The 23,813-nt window shown below is 58.8% G+C and overlaps 1 protein-coding gene across 2 annotated transcripts in view; it reads right to left on the bottom strand.

Annotated features, from left to right (window-relative positions):
- Positions 1-23,813, bottom strand: part of NCS1 (neuronal calcium sensor 1) — a 52,409-nt gene that overhangs the window by 19,257 nt on the left and 9,339 nt on the right. For both annotated transcript variants that reach the window (XR_007190979.2, XM_048223412.2), the window contains exon 2: positions 8,907-8,931. Coding sequence is in view for 1 of the 2 variants with exons in the window: in XM_048223412.2 (XP_048079369.1) it covers positions 8,907-8,931 (25 nt within the window). In the remaining variant the exon portion in view is untranslated. The remainder of the gene's footprint in view (positions 1-8,906; positions 8,932-23,813) is intronic.

The following is a 23,813-nucleotide window of genomic DNA, read 5'->3' as shown; positions in this document are numbered from 1 at the left end:
CCACCCCTCTGTGGATTGGCAGGGAACTGGGTGCCCAGAGAGGGCAAGAGACTGGCTCAAGGTCACACAGCATGTTAGCAGCAGGATCAGGGCTCAGACCCAGGTCTCTTGCCTCCTGGGTTCCCACGTCAGCTGCCCCTCCTCCAGCCAGGCAGAAACACGGCCGCATAAACGCATGGTGAAGCCGTGCTCCCCAAACACTGTCCACCCCACTGTTCCTCATCAGAAGGTGGGGGCACCCTGCCTCGCCGGAGCAGAGATGGGGGAGCTGTCCCTGACACCCCCATTACCCCAGACCCCTACTTCACCCTGTGAGTTGTCACAGCTCTGAGGCCGGGACTTTACACCGCGGTCCAGTCCCGAGGTGCAGCCCCTCCTCCAGTGGCTGGCTGAGCCAGGACACCCCGTGCCAGGCACACGCCCCCCTCCCCACTGCCGGCACCCGAGGGGGTGCTGCTGCCTCATAATGAAGTTCCTGTCCAGGACTTCTGTCCCCAGGATAACTGCCGTGACTCCATCCCGCACCCAGGGCCCAGGCCTCAGGTTCCAACAGGCCCGGGTCTCTCCCGCTCTCCTTCAGACACGCAGCCGCCAGAAAAGCTGCTCCAGGAGCCCGGGCCCTGGGCGCCACGCCTGGCCCTGTCCTGTCTCGCTGTGCAAGGGACCCCAACGGAGCCCTTCCCTGCAATGCGCCTCAGTTTCCCTGCTGGTAAGATAAGTGACTCAGACCATCTCCGGGCTCAGGGTCCCCCACCCCCGCGCCTCTGGCATTTGGGGTTGGATGATTCTCGGTGGGGGGCCTGTCCCACGTCCTTGGGCTCCAACTGCTAGATGTCCGTAGCACCTGCCCCCAAGTTAGGACAACCAGAAGTGTCACCGGACAGGGCCAAATGTCCCCTGGGAGCGGAACCACTCCCGCTGAGAACCACTGAACTAGATGGCCCCTGGGAAGCCCATGAGCTTGAGGGGGTCTACTGCAAGGGTCTTCGGTGCTTCCGGGCAACAGCCGCCACTGGGGGCCCACTGAGAGCCAGGCGGATGGCTCCGTACTTTCCAGGCACAATTTCACCCCATGGTCCCACTGAGCCCAGGAGACAAGGACGACTATGCCCATTTTACAGATGGGGAAACCGAGGCTAGGGAAGGTTACGTCTTGCCCTGGCTCAGGGCCTTCACTCAGCACACCTTCTCTTCAGTCCGCTCTTCCCCTCCCTTCCCTGCTGACTCCCACTCACCCTTTCATTCTCGGCTTCGGTGTCTCCCTTAGAGAAGCCCTCCCCACCCCCACCCCCCAGCCACTGCAGACCGAGTTACAAACACTCCCAGCAAGTCAAGTGCCCCGAGTGTGTGGTGGAAAGAAGGTGGGGAAGGATCTTTTTCTTTTATTTATCATTACTAGCTCTGTGCACTGAGCATGCATGAAATCCTTAATATTAAAAATTTTAATTTTTTTTAGAGTTTAAAGCACTGAAAAGGAAGGCCTCAGGCCTCCCCGTCAGACCTGGCTCGATCCCAGCACCATCCTTGACCTGTGTGTGACCCTGGGCAGGTCACTTCCCCTTTCTGAGCCTCAGTTTCCTGATGCATGAGGCGGGAACCAACACAGCACCTGCCTTCCAGGCCCCGAGGGAGCTGCGACAAATGGCAGCAATGTGTTGAACAGCAAAGCCGGCCGCCAAGCTCCTGCCCCCGGCCTCTCCCACACAGGAGCGCCCGAGATGCCACGGACCCCCTGGCCGGCTGCCCTGTCCTGCCAGCTGCCCCAAGGAGGACGTTCCAACACATCGAGACCCCTGATGCCCCCGCCGCATCCAATCACTCAGCCCTGTATGGAGGCCACCCCTTACACAGCCTTGATGGTTAGGATAGTAAATTTTACATTATGTGTATTTCACCACGTTAAAAAAAAAGTAATTAAGGGGCGCCTGGGTGGCACAGTGGTAAAGCGTCTGCCTTTGGCTCAGGGCGTGATCCCAGCGTTCTGGGATCGAGCCCCACATCAGGCTCCTCCGCTATGAGCCTGTTTCTTCCTCTCCCACTCCCCCTGCTTGTGTTCCCTCTCTCGCTGGCTGTCTCTGTGTCAAATAAATAAATCTTTAAAAAAAAAAAGTAATTAAAATCATTACAGAATGTTCTAGATCAGGTATAAGAATACCAAATACAGATACAGTTTGGTGTAACACAGCATGTGACAGAGAATACAAATCCTAGATAATAAGAGCTGTTTATATCCACGTAGATCAATGAACCGTGAAAACCATCGACCATTATCCGCTAAAAAATGAGCTACTTTTCAAAGATCGTTGCAGAAAACAAAACCTTTGAAAAACCAAACCAAACTACAATCACGACTCTACCTAGATTTGCCTTTTCTTTTATAAACCGTCCTTAGTTTCCAGGACTCGTGGAAGCTATTTTCCTATTTTAAGTCATCTTTTTATCGAGGTAAGAAGAAGACATTTTATTAACTCAATTACCTCTGTACCTGTCACTAGTCTTGAAGTCTTGTTCGAGAACAGGGGTCTTAGCTCTCCGGGGGCCAGAGACGGCTCTGGGAATCGGACAGAAAGCTATGCAACCGAGCCCGGGACGCGGGCGGAGTGTCTGAGCGCAGGGCACATACACTCTCCGGCCGCGTGAGCACGGGTGTCTCACAGGGGGGGCTGTGTCTGCGAGCCAGCTCTTCGAGACAGGGTGCGGATGAGAAGAGAAAGTCGCAGCCCTGACAAGTGCATTCTTACACTTCTTTGACGAGGAAAGGAGAAAAGAAACCTGTCATTTCATAAAGCAGCGAAGGCTGAATGCCACTTACAGAAGGGGCTTCCCCACCGTGCCAGCCTGGGACAAACCTGTGTCCCCTCCCCCAGGGCACTCCAGGCACCTGTCTCCCTCGTGCCAGCTGTCCCCAGCACGCCCCCCCTGGCCTGGCACATAGTAGGTGCTCAGTAAACACCTGCTGAGCACACGAACGAATGAGTGAGTGAAGGAATGAACAAATCCTCGCTATGACATGGGGGTCCAACTCCAGTTACGCTTCTTATTCTCGGAGGACCCCGAGCAAGGCCCAAAGGCCCCAGTCTGCTAGAACTTTCTGGGATCCAGTGCTCTCAGTTCCCAGGGAACTCCGCCCCGTGGGAGCCAGCTCGAGGCCCACCACAGCTCCCTGCAGGCCTCTCTCTGGCCAGGCCCAGGGTAAAGCGAGGTAGCGTGGCCTCCTGCGGCAGGAAGGGTGGGGAATAGATGGGTACACGATAGCGCTTCACCCGCACCTGCCAGCAGCCCAGTGCGGCCCCAGTTGCCTCCATGGTGCCCCTGACGCAGTTTTCTCCCGTTATCTTTGCAAACAGCCCCCTGCGGTGGTGCTCCCCTCCCAGCGCGGATCCTGGAGGAGGACCCCAAACACACCCATGGGGAGGATGCCTCTTCCTTCCTGCCCTCCCCCCCAGCCCCCACGGTCTTCATCTTGGGGGGCTCTCCAGGCAAGAGCCAGCGGGACGGAGCTCCCACAGCCTGGACCATGGAGGTGCAGTGAGCGGGACCCCGACTCCACATGCACACACACAACGCACACGCACACACACATGCACACACGCGTACACACACATAACATGCACACACGCGTACGTGCACACAATGCACGTGCATGTGCACACATGTACACACAACACGCATGCATGCAGACACGTGCACATGAACACATGTGTGCACGCACACGACACACATGCACACGTGTGCGCTATGTGCACACAACACACATGCACACACATGCACGTGCACACAACACACGCACGCGTGGGTGCACACGTACGCACATACATGTGCACACAACATGTGTGCACAGTGTACATACGTGCACACATCGCACATGCACACACATACACGTGCACACACACACACAACACGCACACGCACTGGGCCACCCGGGCAAGCATCTCCACCCCTCTGAGCTTCAGTTTCTTCAGAAAATTTGGAAAATAGAAACTATAAGAGAATAAGGTACCACACCCCATGATGCTACCACCCAACACGCCTCTGACCAGCTTCCTTCCCAGCTTCCGGGCCCCCTGCCCGTGCTCATCTGGACCCGGGGTGGGAGCGGGCGGGGGATTATTGTGCCCTGCTGTCTCTCCGCTCTGAGAGACGGCAATTTCACAATCATCTGCAAGGGCCTGCGACCTGCTGCAGCTTCTTAGCCCGCACTGCAGTTCCTGACCTTCCAACAGTGACAAACCGGGCTCGGCATGGGAATGGAGACGGTCAAGAGCAAGGCGCAGGGACCCAGGCTGGCTGTGGCCCCCGACACTGGCCTCACCTCTCAGCCTCCAGCCCCTTCCCTGCAAATACAGAGGACTGCACGGCAGCGTGGTGCTGCGAGTCCCTGAGATGACCCTGAGGGGCACCCAGCGGGCCCTGATGACGCTGGCCTGGGCACCCCATTGCTGCAGCCTGTCCTGTGCTCCTGACAACTGGCACCGAGGCCCGAGTGCTACTCCCGGCTCTGCTTCTGCTCCCTGGGCGGCCCAGGACCAATCACAGAATCACGTAAGAGCCCTGGGCCTTGGGCTCAGCTGGTGGAGCATAGGACTCTTAATCTCAGAGTTGTGAGTTCAAGCCCCACGCTGGGTGTAGAGATGACTTAAAAATAAAATCTTTAGGGGCGCCTGGGTGGCACAGCGGTTAACCGTCTGCCTTCGGCTCAGGGCGTGATCCCAGCATTCTGGGATCGAGCCCCACATCAGGCTCCTCCGCTATGAGCCTGCTTCTTCCTCTCCCACTCCCCCTGCTTGTGTTCCCTCTCTCGCTGGCTGTCTCTATCTCTGTCGAATAAATACATAAAATCTTTAAAAAAATAAAAATTAAAAAAAAAATAAAATCTTTAAAAAAAAAGGAAAAAAAGCCCTGGGCCTTGCTTCCCCCGCTGCATCATGGCTACTGAAAGCGCCGAACAAGGGGACCCTAGCACATGCTGGAGGAACAGGGACTGGGTGGTCAGGGCAGGCCTCTCGAAAGAGAGGCCACTGGGGTGGAGATGCCGAGACCCAGGCACGGAGGGAACAGCAAGGAGGGGGGTTCTGAGGTAGGAATGAGCTTGTGGGCGTGGGTGAGGGACAGCAAGTGAGGGGATGCCCAGCGAGGCCGAGGGAGAAGGTGAGGTGAGGGATCTTGGGAAGCCCAAGTTTTCCCAGGGAGGGCCGGCGTCAGCGCCGTCCCCAGCTGTTGGGTGCCCTGGGAGCTGTTCAGGACGTGAAGGGGCTGGCTGGGGGCTGTGGTGGCAAAGGTCCTCTGAGAACGGCCCAGGGCCCTTGGGATGCAGGGGCTCATCCTACCCATTTCCTGTGCAAGAGACAGAGGGGACGGTGGGCCACCTACAGTCCCAGTGAACCAGCGAGGTTCAGGCCTATCGAGGGATAACAGATGGGCTCATTTCCTGCGCCAGCAGCAATGGCACTGGCCGCCCTGAGCACGGAGGAAACTGACCCAGAGAAACAGATCGCCGTAATCTGCGATCCATTACCAATGTCTGCTGCGGGCACCGGCGGGGAGAGTGATGGCACGAATGTCCCTGCTTAACCATCCCTGGTCTAGGTTCGCCCTGTGGGACGTAGCCATTCTAGAATACCACAGTGTGGTGGCTTGTGGGCTGACCCAGGACGGCCAGAGGAAGGCGTTGAGTCAGCTGCCTCCTCGGCGAGAAGCCAACACCAAAATGAACCAAAGGACATGGACTTAGGCCCACAGAATTTTCTGGCAAAGCAAGATCAGTTCTTGTCTTTATAAGCTCTTCAGAGAGAGTCACTCTATGGCAAGGATGGGGTGTCACAAGGCCTAGGGCCCCAGCTCTGTTGCGGGAGCCCCACGACTGCTCTCCACGGGCCAGCCTCTTCAGCCTCTCTGCTGTTCCTTAAACACGTCGATTCTATTCCCACCTCACTCCACGCTTGCTATTCCCTGTGCCGGGAATTCTCCTCCACGGCCAAGTCCCTGTCCAGGTCGTAGCTGAAATATCAGCTTGGCAAATGAACCAAAGTCACTGCACCTGTCTGGCCTCAGTTTCCCCATCGTCATAATGAGAAGGGGACCTTGAATCTCAGGACTGCTCCGTGGGTTGTACTGATGATGGTATCGGGATGATTATTAACACCACCAACAGAGAGGGTTACTAGGCTCTGCTCCAGATCGTTTATGTGATTGTGTGAATTAGATCATTTGTTCCTTACAATATTCCTATAAAGTTCAACTGTTATTACCCTCGTTTTCCAGATGGGAAAACCAAGGCACTGACAAGTCCGGTAACTTGCTCAAGGCTGCTCACACAGAACGTGAGGTGCGGGTACTCAAGCCCAGTGCCCTGGTTCCAGAGCCCAACTGGCCGCTCTGCCCTGCCTTCCCCAGGGGAAGCACCGGTGTGAGCAGGGCAGGGCCCTGGGGCTCAGGGGCTCCATTTGGAAATGCCGTGATGGGACATTCCTCTGGGTGACAGTGAGGAGGAACTGAACATGACCATGTCTGAGAGCTCGCAGGGCACACGGCGGCGCTTGGGAGCCCTCTGCCATCTCCCTGGGACAGACCGTACCCTCTTCCCTGCCCAGCCGGGCTCACCATGTGGGCCCCCAGGGCAGCTCCCAGGAGTCAACGGCAATGTATGTGAAGCACTTGGGGCAGGTTTCTTGGGGGCTGAGCACCTGCTGTGGCCAGGCTCTGGGGGCATGGGCTGAACAGGGCAGGGCTGGCCCTCAGAGCTGGGAAAGGAGGCAGGGAGGTTCATAGACGAGTAACTGCTGCCGGCTGTGTCCCCGGGTGTGGTGGGGGCCCCTAAGCTAACCTGGGGCCCCAGGGATTTCAGGGACAAAGCCCTGAGGGCAGGGAGATTGTAACCAAGCAAAGAGGTGGAGGGGTGTCCCAGGAGGGGGACAGACCAGGCAAAGGTCAGGAAGGCCCAGGGGGCGAGGTGAGTTCAGGCCAGGGGGTAGAAGGAGATGGTGGTGAGACTGGCGGATTCAACAGGGTCTGACCAAACCAGTCCTCGTACTCGTATAACCATGCTGAAGGCTCGGCCTTCCCCCAAGCTCCAGGGAGGGTTTAGGCAGAAGCCGGGCATTGTCAGGTTTTTGTTCAACAGTGACCCCCTTCCTGGCTGCCAGGTGGGAAGGAGGGAGCTTATGTATAGACGGGGAATCCCAGAAGGCTTCCTGGAAGAGGTGACTCAGGTGACCCTTGGGAGAGGTGAGCTCAGCTTTCCTACCTAGGAAGGTAGGAAAGAAGGGTGGGGAGTTCCGGAAGGGAGATAGGAGTAGACAAAGGCCCAGGAAGGAAGGGCGCGGAGTTCTGGAAGGCAGAGCCATGGGGATAAAGACCTAGAAGCAGGAACGTTTCTGGAACGCTCACCTGGGGAAGTGGAGAAGTGAAAATGAGGTCGGAGGCACATCAGACCCACATGTTAGTCTTCGGATGTGGGGGAGGAAGAAGGCGGCGGTGGCGGCGGCGGCTGCCTCCATGTGCTCTCCCCTCACAGGGCAGCCAGCTCACCCTCCGGGTTCTGCCCCCCTGGCTGGGTGCTGGGTGTCCAGCACGGGGTCAGCAGAGTCGGGCAGGGTGGCCGCAGCTCCCACCCTCTGCAGCCTGGACTCAGGGCAGGGAGTTGTACAGAGCCCGGCCCTGCCTCCCCTTCCCCCCCAAGAGCTGCCCCAGAGTCCATGGCGTGGGTCCTTGCAGGCCCTCCACGGCCTGGCTGTGACGGGGGCACACCTCTAGGCCTCAGTTCCCCATCTGAACGGCACACAGAAGACCACCGGCCATGGCTGTCACCTCTTGGGCACCGTGCTATGACCTTCACAGGGAATGTCTTCCCAGGGCGTCATCATTCCCACCGCACACACGGGGAAACTCAGAGAACCACTTGAGGCCTAGTCGGGATTCTAGAGTCCATTTCTAAACCACCAAACTTTCCTGGAAGTTATCCAGCCTTGCCTCCCGCCTCCCGAACCCCTCAACCTCAGGTCTGCCTTAGTGCGAGCCTCCTGTCAGCACCACATTCTGCCACATTCCATCACACTCCGCAGGGGACCAGGTGACAGACAATATGCCACTCCGCTCTCCCCCAGCCCAGGCAGGCATCACTAATCCATTACGGCCCTCGTTAATCCCTCACTGCCATACTTTCCCTTTGCTCCATGACATACAGCCTCAGAATCCTTCTTTTTTTTTTTTTAAAAAAAGATTTTATTTATTTATGTGACAGAGAGACAGCCAGCGAGAGAAGGAACACAGCAGGGGAGTGGGAGAGGAAGAAACAGGCTCCCAGCGGAGGAGCCCGATGCGGGACTCGATCCCGGAACGCCAGGATCACTCCCTGAGCCAAAAGCAGACGCTTAACGACTGCACCACCCAGGCGCCCCCTCAGAATCCTTCTTAACCCGGCACGCTGGGCAGCCACTCTGGAATGATCGGAGCTGGCAACCAAGAGAAACCTATGTGCCATCCTTGGTCCAGTCTCACCGATCACTTTATGGAAGAGCTAGCTGAACCCCAGAAACGGGAAGAGACTCCTCAAGGCCACCGGTGACTTAGTGACAAAGCCAGGCCTGAAACCCAGTCTCTTGATTCATCTCTGGTCCAAACCCCTCTCTTTGGTGAGCAGGGCCTGGTGATCCTTAGAGACAACGCATAGGCAAGGAGTCCCCAACACCGCCTCTCCACGCCGGTTCAACTGGCTCGACATCAGCCCCTTGTGGACAAAAGGATCTAAACGAAGGCTGCCTCAACTGGTTGGTGGGTAAGCCACACTCAGAAGCCCCTCCACGTGCCACCGTCCTGGGCAGCTGGACTGCTGTCCCATCGGCCCAAAGCCAACATCCCCCCCCCCCCAAACCTCCCCACCAACGGTTTGGGTGAAAAGAGCTACTCACCACTGCTGGACTTCCTTCTCGGTAACTGCAAGAGAACAGAAAAAGCCTTTTAGCTCTGGGAGGTGTCTTAGGGGACGGGAAGACCCCGGGGAGCCTCCTTCCTGCCCTCCCCAGCCCGCCCCCACGGCCTGCCCACCCATGTCCCCAGATGAACAGTCCCAGTCAGGAGCTCTGTGTCCAGCCACCCCGCAGGGGACAGCACGGGCCTATTCCTCCTGAGGCCCACTGTGCTTCTAGAAGGACTGGCAAGAGCAGCCTCTTACACACGGGGTTGGCTCTCCCTGCTCTCCTGGGGGCGGGGGGCAGAAGAGCATCACACCAAGGCCAGCATCCGAGATACGCTGCGCCCTACCTCTCATCCCTGGGACGACCCCGTCAGAGAAGGCACTTGGCTGTCCTGCCTGCGTGCGGCGGGCCAGGGCAGAAAGGCTGAGCAGCGTCCCCGACCCCCCCTGGGGACCCTGGCAGCACCCAGCCCCCTCCCCTCCTCGGCCTGCCCCCCCAGCCCCTCACAGCGGTCAGTCCACGTTCTTTTACAGGCAAGACGAGAACAGAGCCGTGAACCAAAACCTGGGACAAGCCACATAACGTGGTCGAACATCCAGCCAAGCCCGAATAGTCATTCTTTATTGAACCGTGAAACAAACAAAAAAATCCTTTTTTTTTTCTGAAAAGTACGAAACTGGCTCAGGTCAGAACCAAACCAGGGCTCTCTCTACAATCACTGAATGAGAACATGTAACCACCTCCCGGGCCACACTTATTCTCTGCGGGGGGGTTCTTTGGGAGAGGGCCTCCGGCAACCCGTGCCTCAGTTTCCTCATTTGTAAAGCAGGAATAATAGGACCTGCCACCTGAGCTGGGCTGGGAATGCCATCAGAACAGGTGTGAAACGGGTGTGAAAGCTCCTGAGTCCCTGGCACGGGCCCTGGCACGCCAACGTGCTCCGTGCAGGCCTGCGGAAGGCATGAACGAAGGTACAGATGAACGGACGGACAGGAAGGGGGGTGCCAGCGGGAGGTCACTGCAGAAAGGAACCGCAACCTCTTCCCAGGGAAGTGGGAAGGGAGGCCCAAGGGGGTGTCCCTGAATTGCTGTGCCCGATTGGACTCGAGGCCACTTCTCAAAAGCCTGCTCAAAGGAAGCTTGTACCAACTGCCAGATACCAAGTGCCCACCGGCTCCGTGCCAGGGCAGGCCTCTGTGCTCTGGCTCAGCCGCCCTGACAACAGCTCCGAGGGAAGATGGCGGTACTCTGCCCTGCCTCCAAATGGGGAAACTGAGGCACGAAGGGGCCAGGACATGGAGAGCTAGGGCGAGGGTCTTTACGCTGCGTGCAGCTCAGCAAGCTGATCCACAGCCTGGAGCCTGGTGGGCAGAGCCCCGGGGCAGGCTGGAGGCCCACCGCCAGGGTCCCCCTCCCACAAGCCCAAATCCCAGGCGGAGGAAGAGGCCAGTCCGCCATCAGGCAGCTGATCAACAGAGGGCGTGGCGACACTGGGACGTGCCCGTTACCTGGATCGGCCAGACCTGGTGTAAAGAAGGCGATTTTCCGAGAGAGTTTTGGCGGAGGGTCGAAGGGGGCAAGGGGATCAGGCGTGGGGGTGGAGAGGGAAGGTGACCTTGGTCTAACGCAGGCTGAGCTGCCCTGGACTCGCCACCCACGCCTGGCCGTGAAGGGCAGCGGGGGCCAAGGGGACGATGATGCTCAAAGCCCGAGCCTGGAGGGACCCAGGAGACCCATCATAGCGGAGGCAGGAGCTTACGGGTACCTACTACGGAGCCAGACTAGGCTGCCTGGATTCAAACCCAACTCCAGGGCTTACTAGCTGTGTGGCCTTGGGCAAAGTACTTCCTCTCTCTGAGCCTCAGTTCCCCCATCTGTAAAACGGGCTCTTGGGAAAACTACAATGACTTGATGCTCTTCCCCTGCATAAGAATCCCACAGGTAGGGGCGCCTGGGGGGCTCAGTCGGTTAAGCGGCTGCCTTCCTCTCAGGTCCTGATCTCAGGGTCCTGGGATCGAGCCCTGCGTTGGGCTCCCTGCTCAGCGGGGAGTCTGCTTCTCCCTCTCCCTCTGCCCCTCCCCTCTAGCTCTCTCACTCTCTGTCAAATAAATAATAAAATCTAAAAAAAAAAAAAAGAAAGAAAGAAAAAAGAAGTAGAATCCCGCAGGTCGGTGGTGGTCCCATTTTCCCAATTAGATGAGTCCACCTGCTTACAGCAACCCAAGGTCACCTTGCCGGGAAATGAATGGCAGGGCCAGGACTGCCTTCAGAGCCCAGGATGAATGCCCAACTCAGTGCCTCCCCCACTCCGAGAACCGGTTGAAAAGCTGCATGACCTTGTGTGACCCTGGCAGAAACAGCAAGAGCTGGGTGGTAAGTTTGGGTGGCAGATCCGCTGCTGACCTCTGGCCTCACAGGGCCAGAGAAGGCTCCCCTGGAATCCCCTAGCTCAGAAGTTCCCCCCAAGTCCCCAGGATGGAATAGCCGCGTGGGGGGAGGGGACATAGTTGGCTGCCCCTCCCCCATTGGAATGGTCCCCAGCACAGAACACCGGTGAACCAGCAGGCAGCTAAGCCCCAGGGGAAGTGAGCTGGGTTGGGGGTGATGTGCCCTACTGATGCTTTAAGGAGCTTATTAACCTTTAGGAAACAGATGAAGCCATCAGGTGTCCCCTGGCACCATACCAGGGCCAGCAGGCCATCACTGCCTCACCGCCTGGAGCCATGGAGGGTCCTGAGTGGGGCGGGCATCAGGCAGCCGCTGGGGGCCCAGCCACCTACCCGAAGCCCCTCCACCAGGGTCGGGAACCTGGAGGTGACCAGTGTGAACCTGACTGTCCAGGTGAGGCCGCTGAACTGGAGACCTGAGGAAGGGACCCAAGGCCACGGCCAGAAGGAGGCAGGCGGCAGGCCATTGCCCAGGTCTGCCCAATGCCGAGACGTGCGTTCTTACCGTTCCATCTGGGTTTCCAGGAGCTCATCCATACCCATGCTACCTTCTCGATTCTTCCCTAACCACCTGTCTGATGATTCACTCGGGATGTTTCTTTAAATCAGCTCGCTCATTTCACTGACTTGCCTAATCTAGATTCCGTCTAAGCACCGATATCCATAAAATTACCAGCGACGTGTGCTGCTCGTATCTCTTCTAACACACCACAGAAACAGAACCATGAAGATGACTGTCCTCGATCAAAGCTGGCCTCTCCAGTAGTGAAACACCCCGACATCATGTGCCCCCCTGATTTGATGCCGTGGGAGGACGTGGCATCCACGGAGCGCTCCTGCCAGAAATACTCAACCTGAGTCTCATCGGGAGGACATAACCAGACAAATCCAGAAGGCGGGACATGCGACAAGGCAACTGGCCAGGACACTTGAGTCAGTCCGCGCCATGAAAGGTAAAACAAGGCAGGGGATCGTCCTGGAAAAAGAGACAGGGCCATCCAATGCAGCCTGCACAGCCCGGACTGGGTCCCGGGTCAGGTATTAAATACCAGCCACAGCAAACATCCCTCGGACCCCTGGGGAAGCCGCACCGTGGGGCGCAATTAGACGCCCCGATGGACTCGCTGCTGATTTGCTTAGGGTGGGGACAGCACAGGGGTGGTGTGGGAGAATGTCCCTTTTCACTGGAGATGTTCCATGAAGTATTTAGGGGTGAGGGTCAGGACGCCGGCAGCTTACTGTGGGAGGTACAGAAATGGACGCACATATATTTAGAAAGAGAAGCAGCAAACCCCAGCACAATGCTGGCGCTGGCGAACCTACATGAAGGACCCCAGGTGCTGCACTGTTATTTCAATGTTGTTCTCGCTTCCAAAATAAAAGGTTGGGGGGACATATTTGTCCTCATCAGCCCACCTGTGTGTGCCCCTATTCCCCCTCCCCCAGCGCCAGAAGGACTGGGGGTCCTGCAGCTCTGACCACCAAAGGCATTGGGAGGGAGGAGGGGGTGGGGGACATCACAGGGTCCCTCTGCTCCGCCCTCCACCCAGAGCGACAGTCCCAGGCTCAGGCTTCCCAGCTTCTCCCCGGGGCCTCCATCCAAGTGTGAAATTAAACAGGCGTCCGCCCACACCGCACTCGCAGGAGGCGGGTCCGCGCTCCGGGCTCAGGGCTCGGGGCCCAGCGGGAAGGACGGCTGTCCTCGTGCTCCCTCAGCCCAGCACTGCCCCCTCCGAGCCCCTCTCCAGCCGTCTCCCCGCCTCCTGGCTTCTGGACCTGCTGTTCCTCTGCCCTGGGACCCTCGTCCTCACCTCCTTCACCTGGGTAACCCTATGCACCTGGCCAACCCCCACTGGGAGGTCCCATCTCTGCAGAGCCCTCCTACCCTGCCACAGCCCCCTCCGAAGCCCCCTGATACATGGGAATCACTGCTTCCCATCAGCTCCACAGCAGAGTATCAGAGTGGGCGCCGCCTGCCGGGGCCAGGTCAGCGATGGGGACAGCGGTAAAACAGAGTGGTCTACAGAAGGGGCTCTGGGGTCAGCCCAGCCAGCTGGCACTCCAGGCCAGGACTCTGGTTGTGTGGCCTTGAGCCATGACTCCACACCTTGGAGCCTCGGTTTGCTCATCTGAAAAGAGGACAAATAACAGCCCGTCTTAGAGGGGGAGGGTGTACTGAAAGCGCGTGGCATGATGTCTGATGCAGCAGGCGCTCAACAGTGGTACTTTTTCTCCTCTTCCCAGCTGGATGCTGAGCACCCAGAGATCAAGGCGCTTCCCCTGGCATACCCCGGCATCACCTGGGCACCCGGCCCACTGTCCTGCACATGGGAGGCAGAGAATAAACCCTCGTTGATTCCCCATCGTCACCAAGCCACTTGGCTGCCTTTGGGACACCCTACTGTTTCTCACCACGCTTACTTTTATAACTGCCACTGGCTTTGGCCAACTTTAAAAACTAGCTGCCTTTCTCCAGCCCCCTCCTGCCTATAGGCTCATTAGGAAGCCAGTATCTAAAACCATATGGCTGAGGCGGTGGGAGGCTCTGGGTCAGTGTCCTGTCTTAGCCATGTGTAGGCTGTGCTACTCTGAACAAGTTACTTAACCTCTCTGAGCCTGATTTATACCCCATTGAAGGATGGGGCATAAACTCCTACCAGACAGATCCATCGGGAGGGCTTCTTAAGAGGTAGCTAGAAAATTCCCAGCTTAGAGCGGGCAGAGAGCCAGGAGAGGGGCTGGGCATCCCCTCCGCTCCCCTCCCACGGACCTCCCTAAGAAGCGGGTGAGGCGGGGAAGGAGGCTTGCCGGTGGCTGGGAGTGGGGAGGGGGCCCAGCAGAGGCCTGCTCCCCAGCTCTCCCCCAGCTGGCTCACTGCAACTAGACCTTCACCCCTTGTGGCGGGGGTGCCCGCAGAGCCCCTCTCCTCGCCGCCCCCGGCAGGACTAGCAGGAACAGTGCTCCCGCTCCCGCGGCGGCTCCCTGGGCCTCCTCCCTCGCGCACAGCTCTCTCGTCTGCCAGGAATGAACGCAAGAGAGCCGGTCCCTGGAGCCCAGGATAAATGTTGAGTCTGATTTTGATTTCCCTTAAGCAAAATACCTCTCTCCTGATTGAAGCTCAGCTCAAACATGGTGGGAACAGAAAGCAGGGGCTGGTGGCCCCCACAGAGGCGCTGGCTGCAGCAGGAGGGATGGCAGGCCCACCCCGCTCCTTCCGGCCTCTCCAGCCACTGTCCTGTGGCCAATCCAGGCCCCGTTTCCATCTCCAGGGACAGAGGCTGGGTCCAGTGCCTGTGTCACCCATGCCACCCACCCCCATTGCAGCAAGAAGGCCTCTGGTTTGATTAACACAAAAAGAGAAAGTGGGGCCATTTAGGCCTGGCCATCAGCTACCCCTTGTCACTAAATGTGACACTCCATTAGTCCTCATGCTTTTGACCACTCGGGCGAAGAAGTGCTCAGAAGTGCAGAAAGATAGCTTCCAGAAGCGTAGCCCCCTCAGACAGCTCCTCCTCAGGCCCCGGCTCTCCTTTGCTCAACCTCCAACACCGGGGTCCTTGAGTCCCCTTCTCCCACGGCTGTCCGGGGAAGGGGGAGCATAAGCCCCCCGCACACTGCGCCCCAAGCTCCTCTCCAGCTGGCCCCCTCTAGCTCAGCCCCTGCCTACGCTCCTCACGGTGGTCTGGGGGCCCCTCACGCTCCACATGGCCCGAAGGGATCCCCACCCCAGGCTGGACCTCCCCTTCCTGGGGACACCCCCCTTCCTGCCCTACTAGGCAGAAAACACAGGAACACCCCCACATTCCACAGCCAGCCGGGTGTCCCCCCATTGACTCCCCTCACCCGAGCACTTGCCAGCCTCCCACCTCCCTCCCCCCACCCCATCTAGTCCCCACTGGCAGCTGCCAACATCCTTAATTTGGCGTGTCCCTCCCCTCACACCAAAGCTCAGAGAAAGGAGGGAAGATGCGGCCACCCATATCCCCCAGCAGCCTGCCCCTCCCTCCACCCTGGGGACAGGCCCCCCCCCCACCTCCAGGAGGCCCGTTCCCTGTGGGGAAGGCAGCGTAGCAGGGTAGGCTCCTGGGACCTGGATTCCGGGGTCTGCTACACCCCCGCCGCATGACCTGTCACTTCTGTCCAGGAAAGGGGACATGGCTCCTCCCGGTGCAGCAGACATTATCTGACTGTGCTAACTTCGGAGTGCCACACACCCAGAGGTGGGGAGGAGAGAGAGAGAGAGAGAGTGAGTTAAATGCTTGGGAGTTTCCCTCGCAGGGCTCTGGCCACACCCCAGGGCTGGGTGAGCAGACACCTGCACTCCCCCAGCCTCTGAGGGCCACACGCACCCCGAGCCCCACATCATCTCCCAACAGACACGTGTATGCTGCTGTGGAAATAGGCTGGTGTTCCCATGGGGGCAGGGGACGAGGCGGCCCACCTTGGTCGTGCAGCTATTCACAGACTCCAGAGAGCTCCAGTCCCCAGCTCCCGCACCCCATGAAGTGACCAGCAGGCAGCCAGCCAATGGCCATGGACCACCCCCCCCAGGCCCTGTGCCCCAGGGAGCAGGCCGTGGACACCCACCAGGGGTGGTGTGGACACAGGAGGGTGGTCACAGGCCCTGGGCCAGATAACCCAGACCAGGTGTTGCACTAAGGGGCTAGGTGCCCTTGGCCGGGGGTTGGGGGGGGGGACGGCAGGCTCCTCTGCGAGAAGGAGCCCTCGGGGACAGCTGCCTCGGAGATCAGCTATAACCCGATAACACACACGGGAGCACCGGTGGGCTCACTGCTGCTGACTCCCGCCCCAAGCCTCCTCCAGGATGGGGAGAGGGACAGCCAGCCCTCTGCCCGCCCGCTCCTGTCTTCCATAAATGCCCAGCTGGAGGGAGCTAGCCTGAGCTCATCAGAAAGGCACCTGGCTTCCTGCCCAGAATTCCAGGGCACTCCAGGCTGAGCGGGGTGCTGCGGAAGCCCCTCCAGCTGACCCAGAAGGCGCGAGTTCCCCAGAGCCCTGGCCCCACCACCCTCCCCCACCCCCCCCTGCCCTCCCCTCCGGGCTCCTCCCACCCTCCACCCATGGTTAGCCCAGCCTCCTCTGCGCTTTCTCCACCCACGCCGGCTGGGGCCCACAGCAGTCCGCGGGAACACGGGGCAGGGCCTTGCCTCATACCGGACCCTGAACTTTCTGTGCGGGCTCACCTGCAGGGACTTGTGCATCAGACTGCCGTCTGCAGACCCACCTGGACCAGAGCTGCGAGCTGCGAGCTGCGAGCTGCCGCTACGGCACTAGCCCTGCACCAAGCCCTCTGCACACAGGATTGGGTAAAGCCTCCCAAAACTCCAGGGCTCACTGCTCCGGGCAGAGCTGGGCCAGCTGCCCACCCCTCACCCCTCCACCCCTGAGACCGACTCCGGCTGCCTCGCCTGTAGGCCTTGAAGCTGGGCTCTCTCCCACCACAGGCCTTTGTGGGGACAGGTCCACCCACTATCTAGCTGCTGTGTGACCTCAGTCTACATATGCCCCTCTCTGAGCCTTGAGCTCCCCTCCCAGCTCTCACCGAGCTGCTTTCAGAGCCAACAAGAGGATGCGGGCCAAGAGTACAGAGCCCAGCATGTGACGAGTGACACGGAGACCCAGACTATCATGATGACGGCCATGGTATTAGAATAAGACGTCAGGGGTCCCACTGCCACTGGGGCAGCAACAGCAGATGCGGCCGGCCGGGCCAGGGCGGGGAGGGGGGGGGGTTGGTGCTGATGGGAAATGTCCTCGGACCCAGAAAGGAGCCAAGCCCTCAAGGGGACCGAGGTATGAGAGCTGCTCAGGACTGCTCAGATCCCAAATCAAATGTCCCTGCTCCCTCTCGGCCCCTCCGGATTCTTCTGAGCCCAGAGGGCACCGGCTCCATTGGCTGAGCTCTTGTGTGGCTCCAGACCCTGTGCTGACAGGTGGGGGGGTCCCCGCCGGCCCACCCAGCTGGTGAAGAAACTGAGGCTTCACAGAGGCAAAGGCACCCGTCCGAGGACACAGTCAGTGGAGGAGGAGTGGAGGTGGGCGCCCAGGTCCCTCCAACTCCGAAGCCCGTGCTCAAGAAGGCTTTAGCCTGGAGACGGTCGTCCCCAGAGAAGGGGCCACCGCCGAGCCCCGCAGGCCGTAGCAAGCACTCGCTGAGCACCTGCAGCGGGCCAGGCCCCGGGCGCCTCGGGTGCGAGGTTCATGGTCCAGTAGGGAGCAGCGGCTCCTGCCCACCGAAGCGCCCCTTGCTGGTCCGCCCCCTGAGAACCAGGCTCTGGGCTCCACCCTCGTCCTGGATGCCGAGACATTCCCACATGTAAAGCGCTATGTGCGTCTTTCCGCTCATGTCTCAGTCTTCTCATCTGACAAATGGGGTAAGAATGGTCACTCCCACCGGCTCACCGGGAGGTGAAAGTGCCTGGTCCCTGGAGCAGGGCCACGTGCTGGAGGAGTCCAGGGGTGCCCCAAAGGTGCCCTCCCCAGAGCCTCTGAGGCAGAGGGCTGGTGCCCCCGGGAGTGGGGCGTAGTTCAAATCATACGTTCCAGCTCAAATATTTCCACAAGTTTTGCATTCTGCTCCAACATGTATACACATTTATCTTACCCTAAAAATAAAGTCACAAAACACATTGATTTTCATTTCTATATAAGCTAAATGACTTTTCTCCCTAGGGGTGCCTGGGTGGCTCAGCCCGTTAGGCGTCTGCCTTCAGCTCAGGTCATGATCCTGGGGTCCTGGGATCAAGCCCCACAGGCCCCACATGGGCTCTCAGTTCAGCGGGGAGCCTGCTTCTCCCTCTACCTCTGCCCCTCCCCCCACTCACATTCTCTCTTACTCTCTGTGTGAAATAAATAAATAAATAAATAAATAAATAAATAAATAAATAACTTTTCCCCCTAAAATTCTTAAAACTGCAGAAAAACGTACTTTGTCTTGTGGCTTCCAGGTACAAAAGTCTCCATTTACTTAGCCTTTACTGCGTGCCTGCCTGCGCTGAGCACGTGGCCTGCATTAATCTCATTCAATTCCCGAGCGACGCTGTGGGACAAGGACTTTGCACCCCCCTTCTACAGATCAGGAGACTGAGGCTTCTAGAGGTGAAGCCACTTGCCCAAGGACCAACATCGGTCCTCAGTGAGGCTGGGACCAGAACCAGGGTCTGTGTGACTCCAGAGCTTGCTGGAGAAGTACGGCATTTAAACATCACACAAATGCCTGCTGGGAGTTACCTTCCCGCCTGACTGCCGAACTGCATCATCCGGGGCCCTCAAAGAGGCACCGCACCTTTGGCTCCTCTGACTCCCCAGCGAAAGGCCACTGGGGCTGGGAAGCAAAAGTTCTCAATATCTGCTGATCTATTAACATCTTGCTTTGGCCGAACGATCCAGACCAAGCGACACTCACAGGTCCCAGTCCCGGCCCTGCCAGGTTCCAGCTGTGTGACATCGGACAAGTCAGTTAACCTCTCTGAGACTCGGTCTCCTCATCAGGAGATTGAGGATAAAACCTACCACGGCTACATACACAGAGGAAAGCCTGGACAGCAGGAGGGGCGGTTTTGTTCTTGTCTTTTCTGCCTGCCTGGATTCTCTGATTTTGTCTTCCCTCAGCGCCTGGGGGCCCCGGGGGGCAGAATCTGTGTCTGCCTATGTCACAGCCACAAAACAGCATCCGGTACATAGTAGGTGCTCAGTGCGGATCCGTTCTTGGAGGATGCGTGCGTGTCATGCTTGTTTTAGGTGGGGAAGTGGACGCACCCGCTTTTACTTTCTAGAGCTCAAGGTTATTCCTCCTGTCCGATAAAGGGGCTTGCCCTGATGGCTGCACTCTTGGGCACGCCTTTTCTCTCTCTCTCTCTCTTCCTCTTCTCCCTCTCCCTCCCACCTTCCTTCCCTCCCTTTCTCTCCAAAAAAAAAAAAAAGGGAAGAAAAAATGGGATTTCTTTTACCCCTTCATTCACCCAGTAATTAATTGCTAAGCAGCCTGCGGGCCAGGCCATGAGCTGGGCTCCAGGAACACGGCACTGACCCAGACACAGGTCCTTGTCCTCCAAGTCTCTGATGTAACAGGAGAGACAGACCCAAGCACGCAACAGCACAACAGGTCCTTGTCCTCCGAGTCTCTGATGTAACAGGAGAGACAGACCCAAGCACGCAACAGCACAGCTGTCTACCCACGTGTGTAAAGTGGGATCCTGACCCCGTCAGGGGGTCAGAGCGGCTCCCTGGGGAAAGGGCGCGTAGACTGACATCGAAAGGATGGGCAGGCCTCAGCAGGCAAAGAGGAAGGGAAAGGGCTTTCCAGAGATGACATGGAGTGTGGTGAGCTCAGGGGACCACAAGAAGCCACAGTTCGCTGGAACAAAGAATTGGCCAGAAGAGACCCGATGTGGTCTAGGCAGATGGAGCACAGCAAGGGCCCCAAAATGTCAACAACTGCTACTATCATTAATAAAGGTGTCACAGCACCCTCAGACACGGCAAGATGACCAGAGCCACTGACATGGGCACCTGGGATGGGAGGGGGTGTGAGAAGCCCTGTTCTGGGAAATGTGGGGCATGTGGCATCTGCCTACCCCAACATCTCCCCTTCCCTGCCTCATCCCCAGACCTGGGAGCGGGTGGGACAAGCTGGGCTGGTCTCCAACCAGCTCAGGCAGGAGCCAGGTCAGTCATAGTCCTTAATAAGGTCACAAGCCCCAGAGCAAGGAAACTTCAGAATGGGGGTGGGGGAGGGGCCCTGAGAGGCCCAGGGAAGGTGCAAGCCACCCCCAGACCGGGGAGCTGGAGACGACACTGACAGCGATACAGGGACCAAGTGGGGGCTGTACTGGGAATGGAAACCGGGCAGGCATGGGGTCAGCAGGACCCCACCCCACCTCCACCACCAGCACCCCTCCCTCTCCTTCCTGCCCAAGATGTGGCAAAGCCCCCACGGAGAGTGACTAGCCAGGGGTGGCCCAGCTCCCGCAGCATCCCTGGGGGTGCTGAGTCGGGGCTGGAGCCCCAGGCACCCTGGCACCGGCAGCACTGCGGGCTCCAGCTCTGGCCTTTTAAGAACCGAGAGCAGAGGGTGGCCCTGACCTGGCCTCCGCACAGAAGTGACTGGTCCTGTCCGGTCCTTAGCCTGGTCCTGGGCAGCAGGAGGACAACAGCACTGGGACTCCAAGCAGTAATGGGCCGCAGAAAGGCACAGCCACACACCTGTCAGCCTGGCCGGAACCTGCCGGAGGCCAGACGGAGGCCGTGACCACTTCACCTGCTCGTACTCCTTTGGCCAAGGTGGACACCCATGTCCCCGAGTGTCCCTGGGGCTTCACACGGCTCTCCTGGCTCCCAAGACCGGCCGCAGCAGGGCTCCCTCCAGGTGGGGCCCCGCCCTGCTGGTCGGCAGCCCCTCCACAGGACTAACTAATCAGACCTTACCATGCACCTCCCCTCCACTCTGGCCACTGCGCCTTCTCTAGGTCCTCACCGTGGCCACGCCTAGATGCCCCAGACCTGGAACATGCCGCTCCCTCTGCCTGAAACACTCTTAGCATCTCCCATAAACTACCCCTCCCCAAACCGCTTTGTGCCTTCTCAGCTTCAGGTAGGGCCCCCAAATTTAGCACATAAAAATACAGGATGCCCAGGTAAACTTGGATTTCAGATAAATGATGAATAATTGTTTATTATGGCTGGCAACCCTACCCTCAGGTTTCAACTGAAACATCACCTCCTCCAGGAAGCCCTCCCAGATGCACCCCCGACCCGGTAGCCTCCCACAGCATTGTGGAATGCCCTGCCTTGATGCTTATCCTAGCCTCCTATCCATTTCCCCACCAAACCGCGAGTGCCAGGAAGGCAGAAGTCCATCCGTCCATCTGCCCTTCATCCTGGCACCCACAGGACCGGGCACGAGGCAGCTGTTCCACAACGGCTTTCTGCATCTGGAAGTAAAGAGTGGCAAGGTGGCCCGGGGATACCCATGGCCGAATTCACCCCACAAGGGCACCCAGGGCCTCCAGCCCTTCTCCTCCAGCCGGCTGGACCTCCTTCTCACAACCACCCCCAGCTCCACAGAGCCTGAGCCGAGGAAACACGAATCAAGGTAAGAACAGCTAGCAGGCTCCTCTCCTTTATTTTGAGGGCTGCTGTTCGTTTTAATTAAGATCCTGTTCTGCTCAGGCCCAGCAAGGGCCTCATCGCGGGCAGTCTGGAAATAATCATCACCCAACGTGGCCCTGTGGGCTACTGAGCCCCGGCAGGGAAGCAGGGCCCTGGGGGCCGGGGGGCAGAAGCCCAGGCAGCACGGGCTTAGAGCCCCATCGAGCGGCTCGTCTGCCCAGCACACACACCATACACTTTTGAACAGAAGGGAAGCATTCGCTTTTCCCCCCACAGTGCCAAAAATAGCCCCGTCTCCTGCCTTTGAACAGGAATCTCTTGGTTCCTACAAAGAGACAGGAGCGGCAGGGGGGCCGGAAGGAGGGGCCATGTGGGCTGGGGGGACCCCTCCTCGTGTCCCCAGGCCCGGGGAGGTGAGAGGGGTCCAGGTCCTGGCCAGGCCTGACTTGCCGGGGCCCAGCCTCCCCGTGCCTGACTTCTCAGGACCCCCCAGACAGGGCAGGCCCCCCCAGCCCCGGCCCAGGAGGTGGGGGGGGGGCCAGACAGGAGCAGAGAATACAGACCCAGGATGGGTGAGCAGCCCTGCTTACTCGTTAGCTTCTCCCTTTTCCTAGTTGCTTGTTCGTCCCAACGGATATGCGCCAGGCTCTGTTCTAGGAGCCGGGGGGACAGTGAGGACCCCCGAAACGAGACGGGTCTGTCCTCACGGCGCTCACAGCCCCGAATGAGACGAGGACGAGCTGAACGTGTCCTTGCCACCCGGTCGGGGGAGGCCACTGGACGGTCCCTGGGCACTGACCTCGGAGAGGCTGCGGGGGCGCTGGCCCGAGCAGAGGGTCGGGTGAAGAGCGCCTCCAAGCTGCCCCTCGCCCAGGGCATGGACCCTCATTCAACCTGGCAGCAGGCCTGTGTGAGGCCACTTGGGCTCAGAGGAGGGGTGCAGGAGCCTGGGACCCACCATGCCATTCTGCCAATATTTTCACGCTCATTCCGGCCACAGTCCTGGGAGGCGGGAGTATCATCACCTGCCCATTTTACAGGTGAAGTAAGGAGCTCGAGGGAAAGAGGTTGACCAAGGTCCCAGAGCTCAGGAGAGGAGCCAGGCTTTGCACCCAGGCCTGGCTGCTCCCCGAACAGGAACGCCCGACATGATACCGCAGACAAGCCATCTCCACTCACGTCACTTCCCTCCCCACCAGTTCCATAGAAGACAAAGCAGAGGGTCAGGGTGGCCACAGGGCTGGGAGGTGGAGAATGAGGGATCTGAACCCAGCTCTGTCTGCCACCAAATCCAGGGCCTTTCTGGTTCCCACAGCAGCTTCTTAGTTTAAAAAAAAAAAGAAAAAGAGGCCACCTTCTGTCCCCAAAAGGCCAGAGCTGTGGGGGAGCCAAGGGAGAGAGAGAGAGGGGAGGGAGAGAGAGAGAATGGCACTCTGAGCCCACTTCCTAACTGAAAACCTAAGCCTAAAATAAAAAAAGCAGAGTGCTATTTCTGCTTTGGGTTAAACATTCCTCAAAGCCACATTCCTCCCGCCCTCCTCCTTCTCCCCTGCCAGGGAATCCGGAGCACGGTGGCCTGGACACCCCATTAGCTTCCTGGTGCTACCGTGTGAGCCCAGGAGTGCCAGAGCCAGTGGCTGCTCTGCACCCCTTCCTGGGCACCCCCGGCATGGACTCAGTAGGTGGGGAACACCGCCCCCTGGGTGGCCCAATCAGGATACCCTCGGGCTAAGAAAAGGTGACACCCCATCTCATAGACAGCAGGACACTGGAGAAACTGAGACCCCGAGGGGGCAGCTAAAAGCCATAGCAAGTCAGGCTGGAATGAGGACCCCAGACTCCAACCTGGAGATCCCCTCCCCCCAGCCCTGCCCCATCTGATTGCAAGTCAGGAGCACAAACAGGTCCCACCCTGGTCAGCGGAAGACCAAAACAAAGCAACACATAGACAAACACTTTGGAAAGCCCAGAGCCTTATGCAGAGGTGTTCACAGGCCTGCCCTGTACGTGGCTCCAGGCCGGGCACTGCACAAAAAGCAAATCTACCATGCATGTCCCGACCCTCAAGGAGCTTACAGTTGACCGGAGCAGGGCTACTAGGCCTCCGGCCCCGGAGGTCCCCTCTGTTGCTGTGTCCCTGAGCCTCACGCTGCACCTGTGGTCTCCCACTTTGTTCAACAGACATTTCTCGAGGCACCCTGGCCATGCCAGGCACCGGCAGGGCAGGATGGCTGGGGCGCTCCAGGCGTATCCCGTTGGTCTCCATGGCCTTATCTTTGGGCTGCCTCCTGCTTCCCAGCCCCAGCCTGCAGGCTCCCCCAGG

This window comes from Ursus arctos, unplaced genomic scaffold, assembly GCF_023065955.2.
Source record: "Ursus arctos isolate Adak ecotype North America unplaced genomic scaffold, UrsArc2.0 scaffold_18, whole genome shotgun sequence".
In the NCBI taxonomy this organism is placed as follows: domain Eukaryota; kingdom Metazoa; phylum Chordata; class Mammalia; order Carnivora; family Ursidae; genus Ursus; species Ursus arctos.
This window is presented reverse-complemented; position numbering and strand designations above follow the sequence as displayed.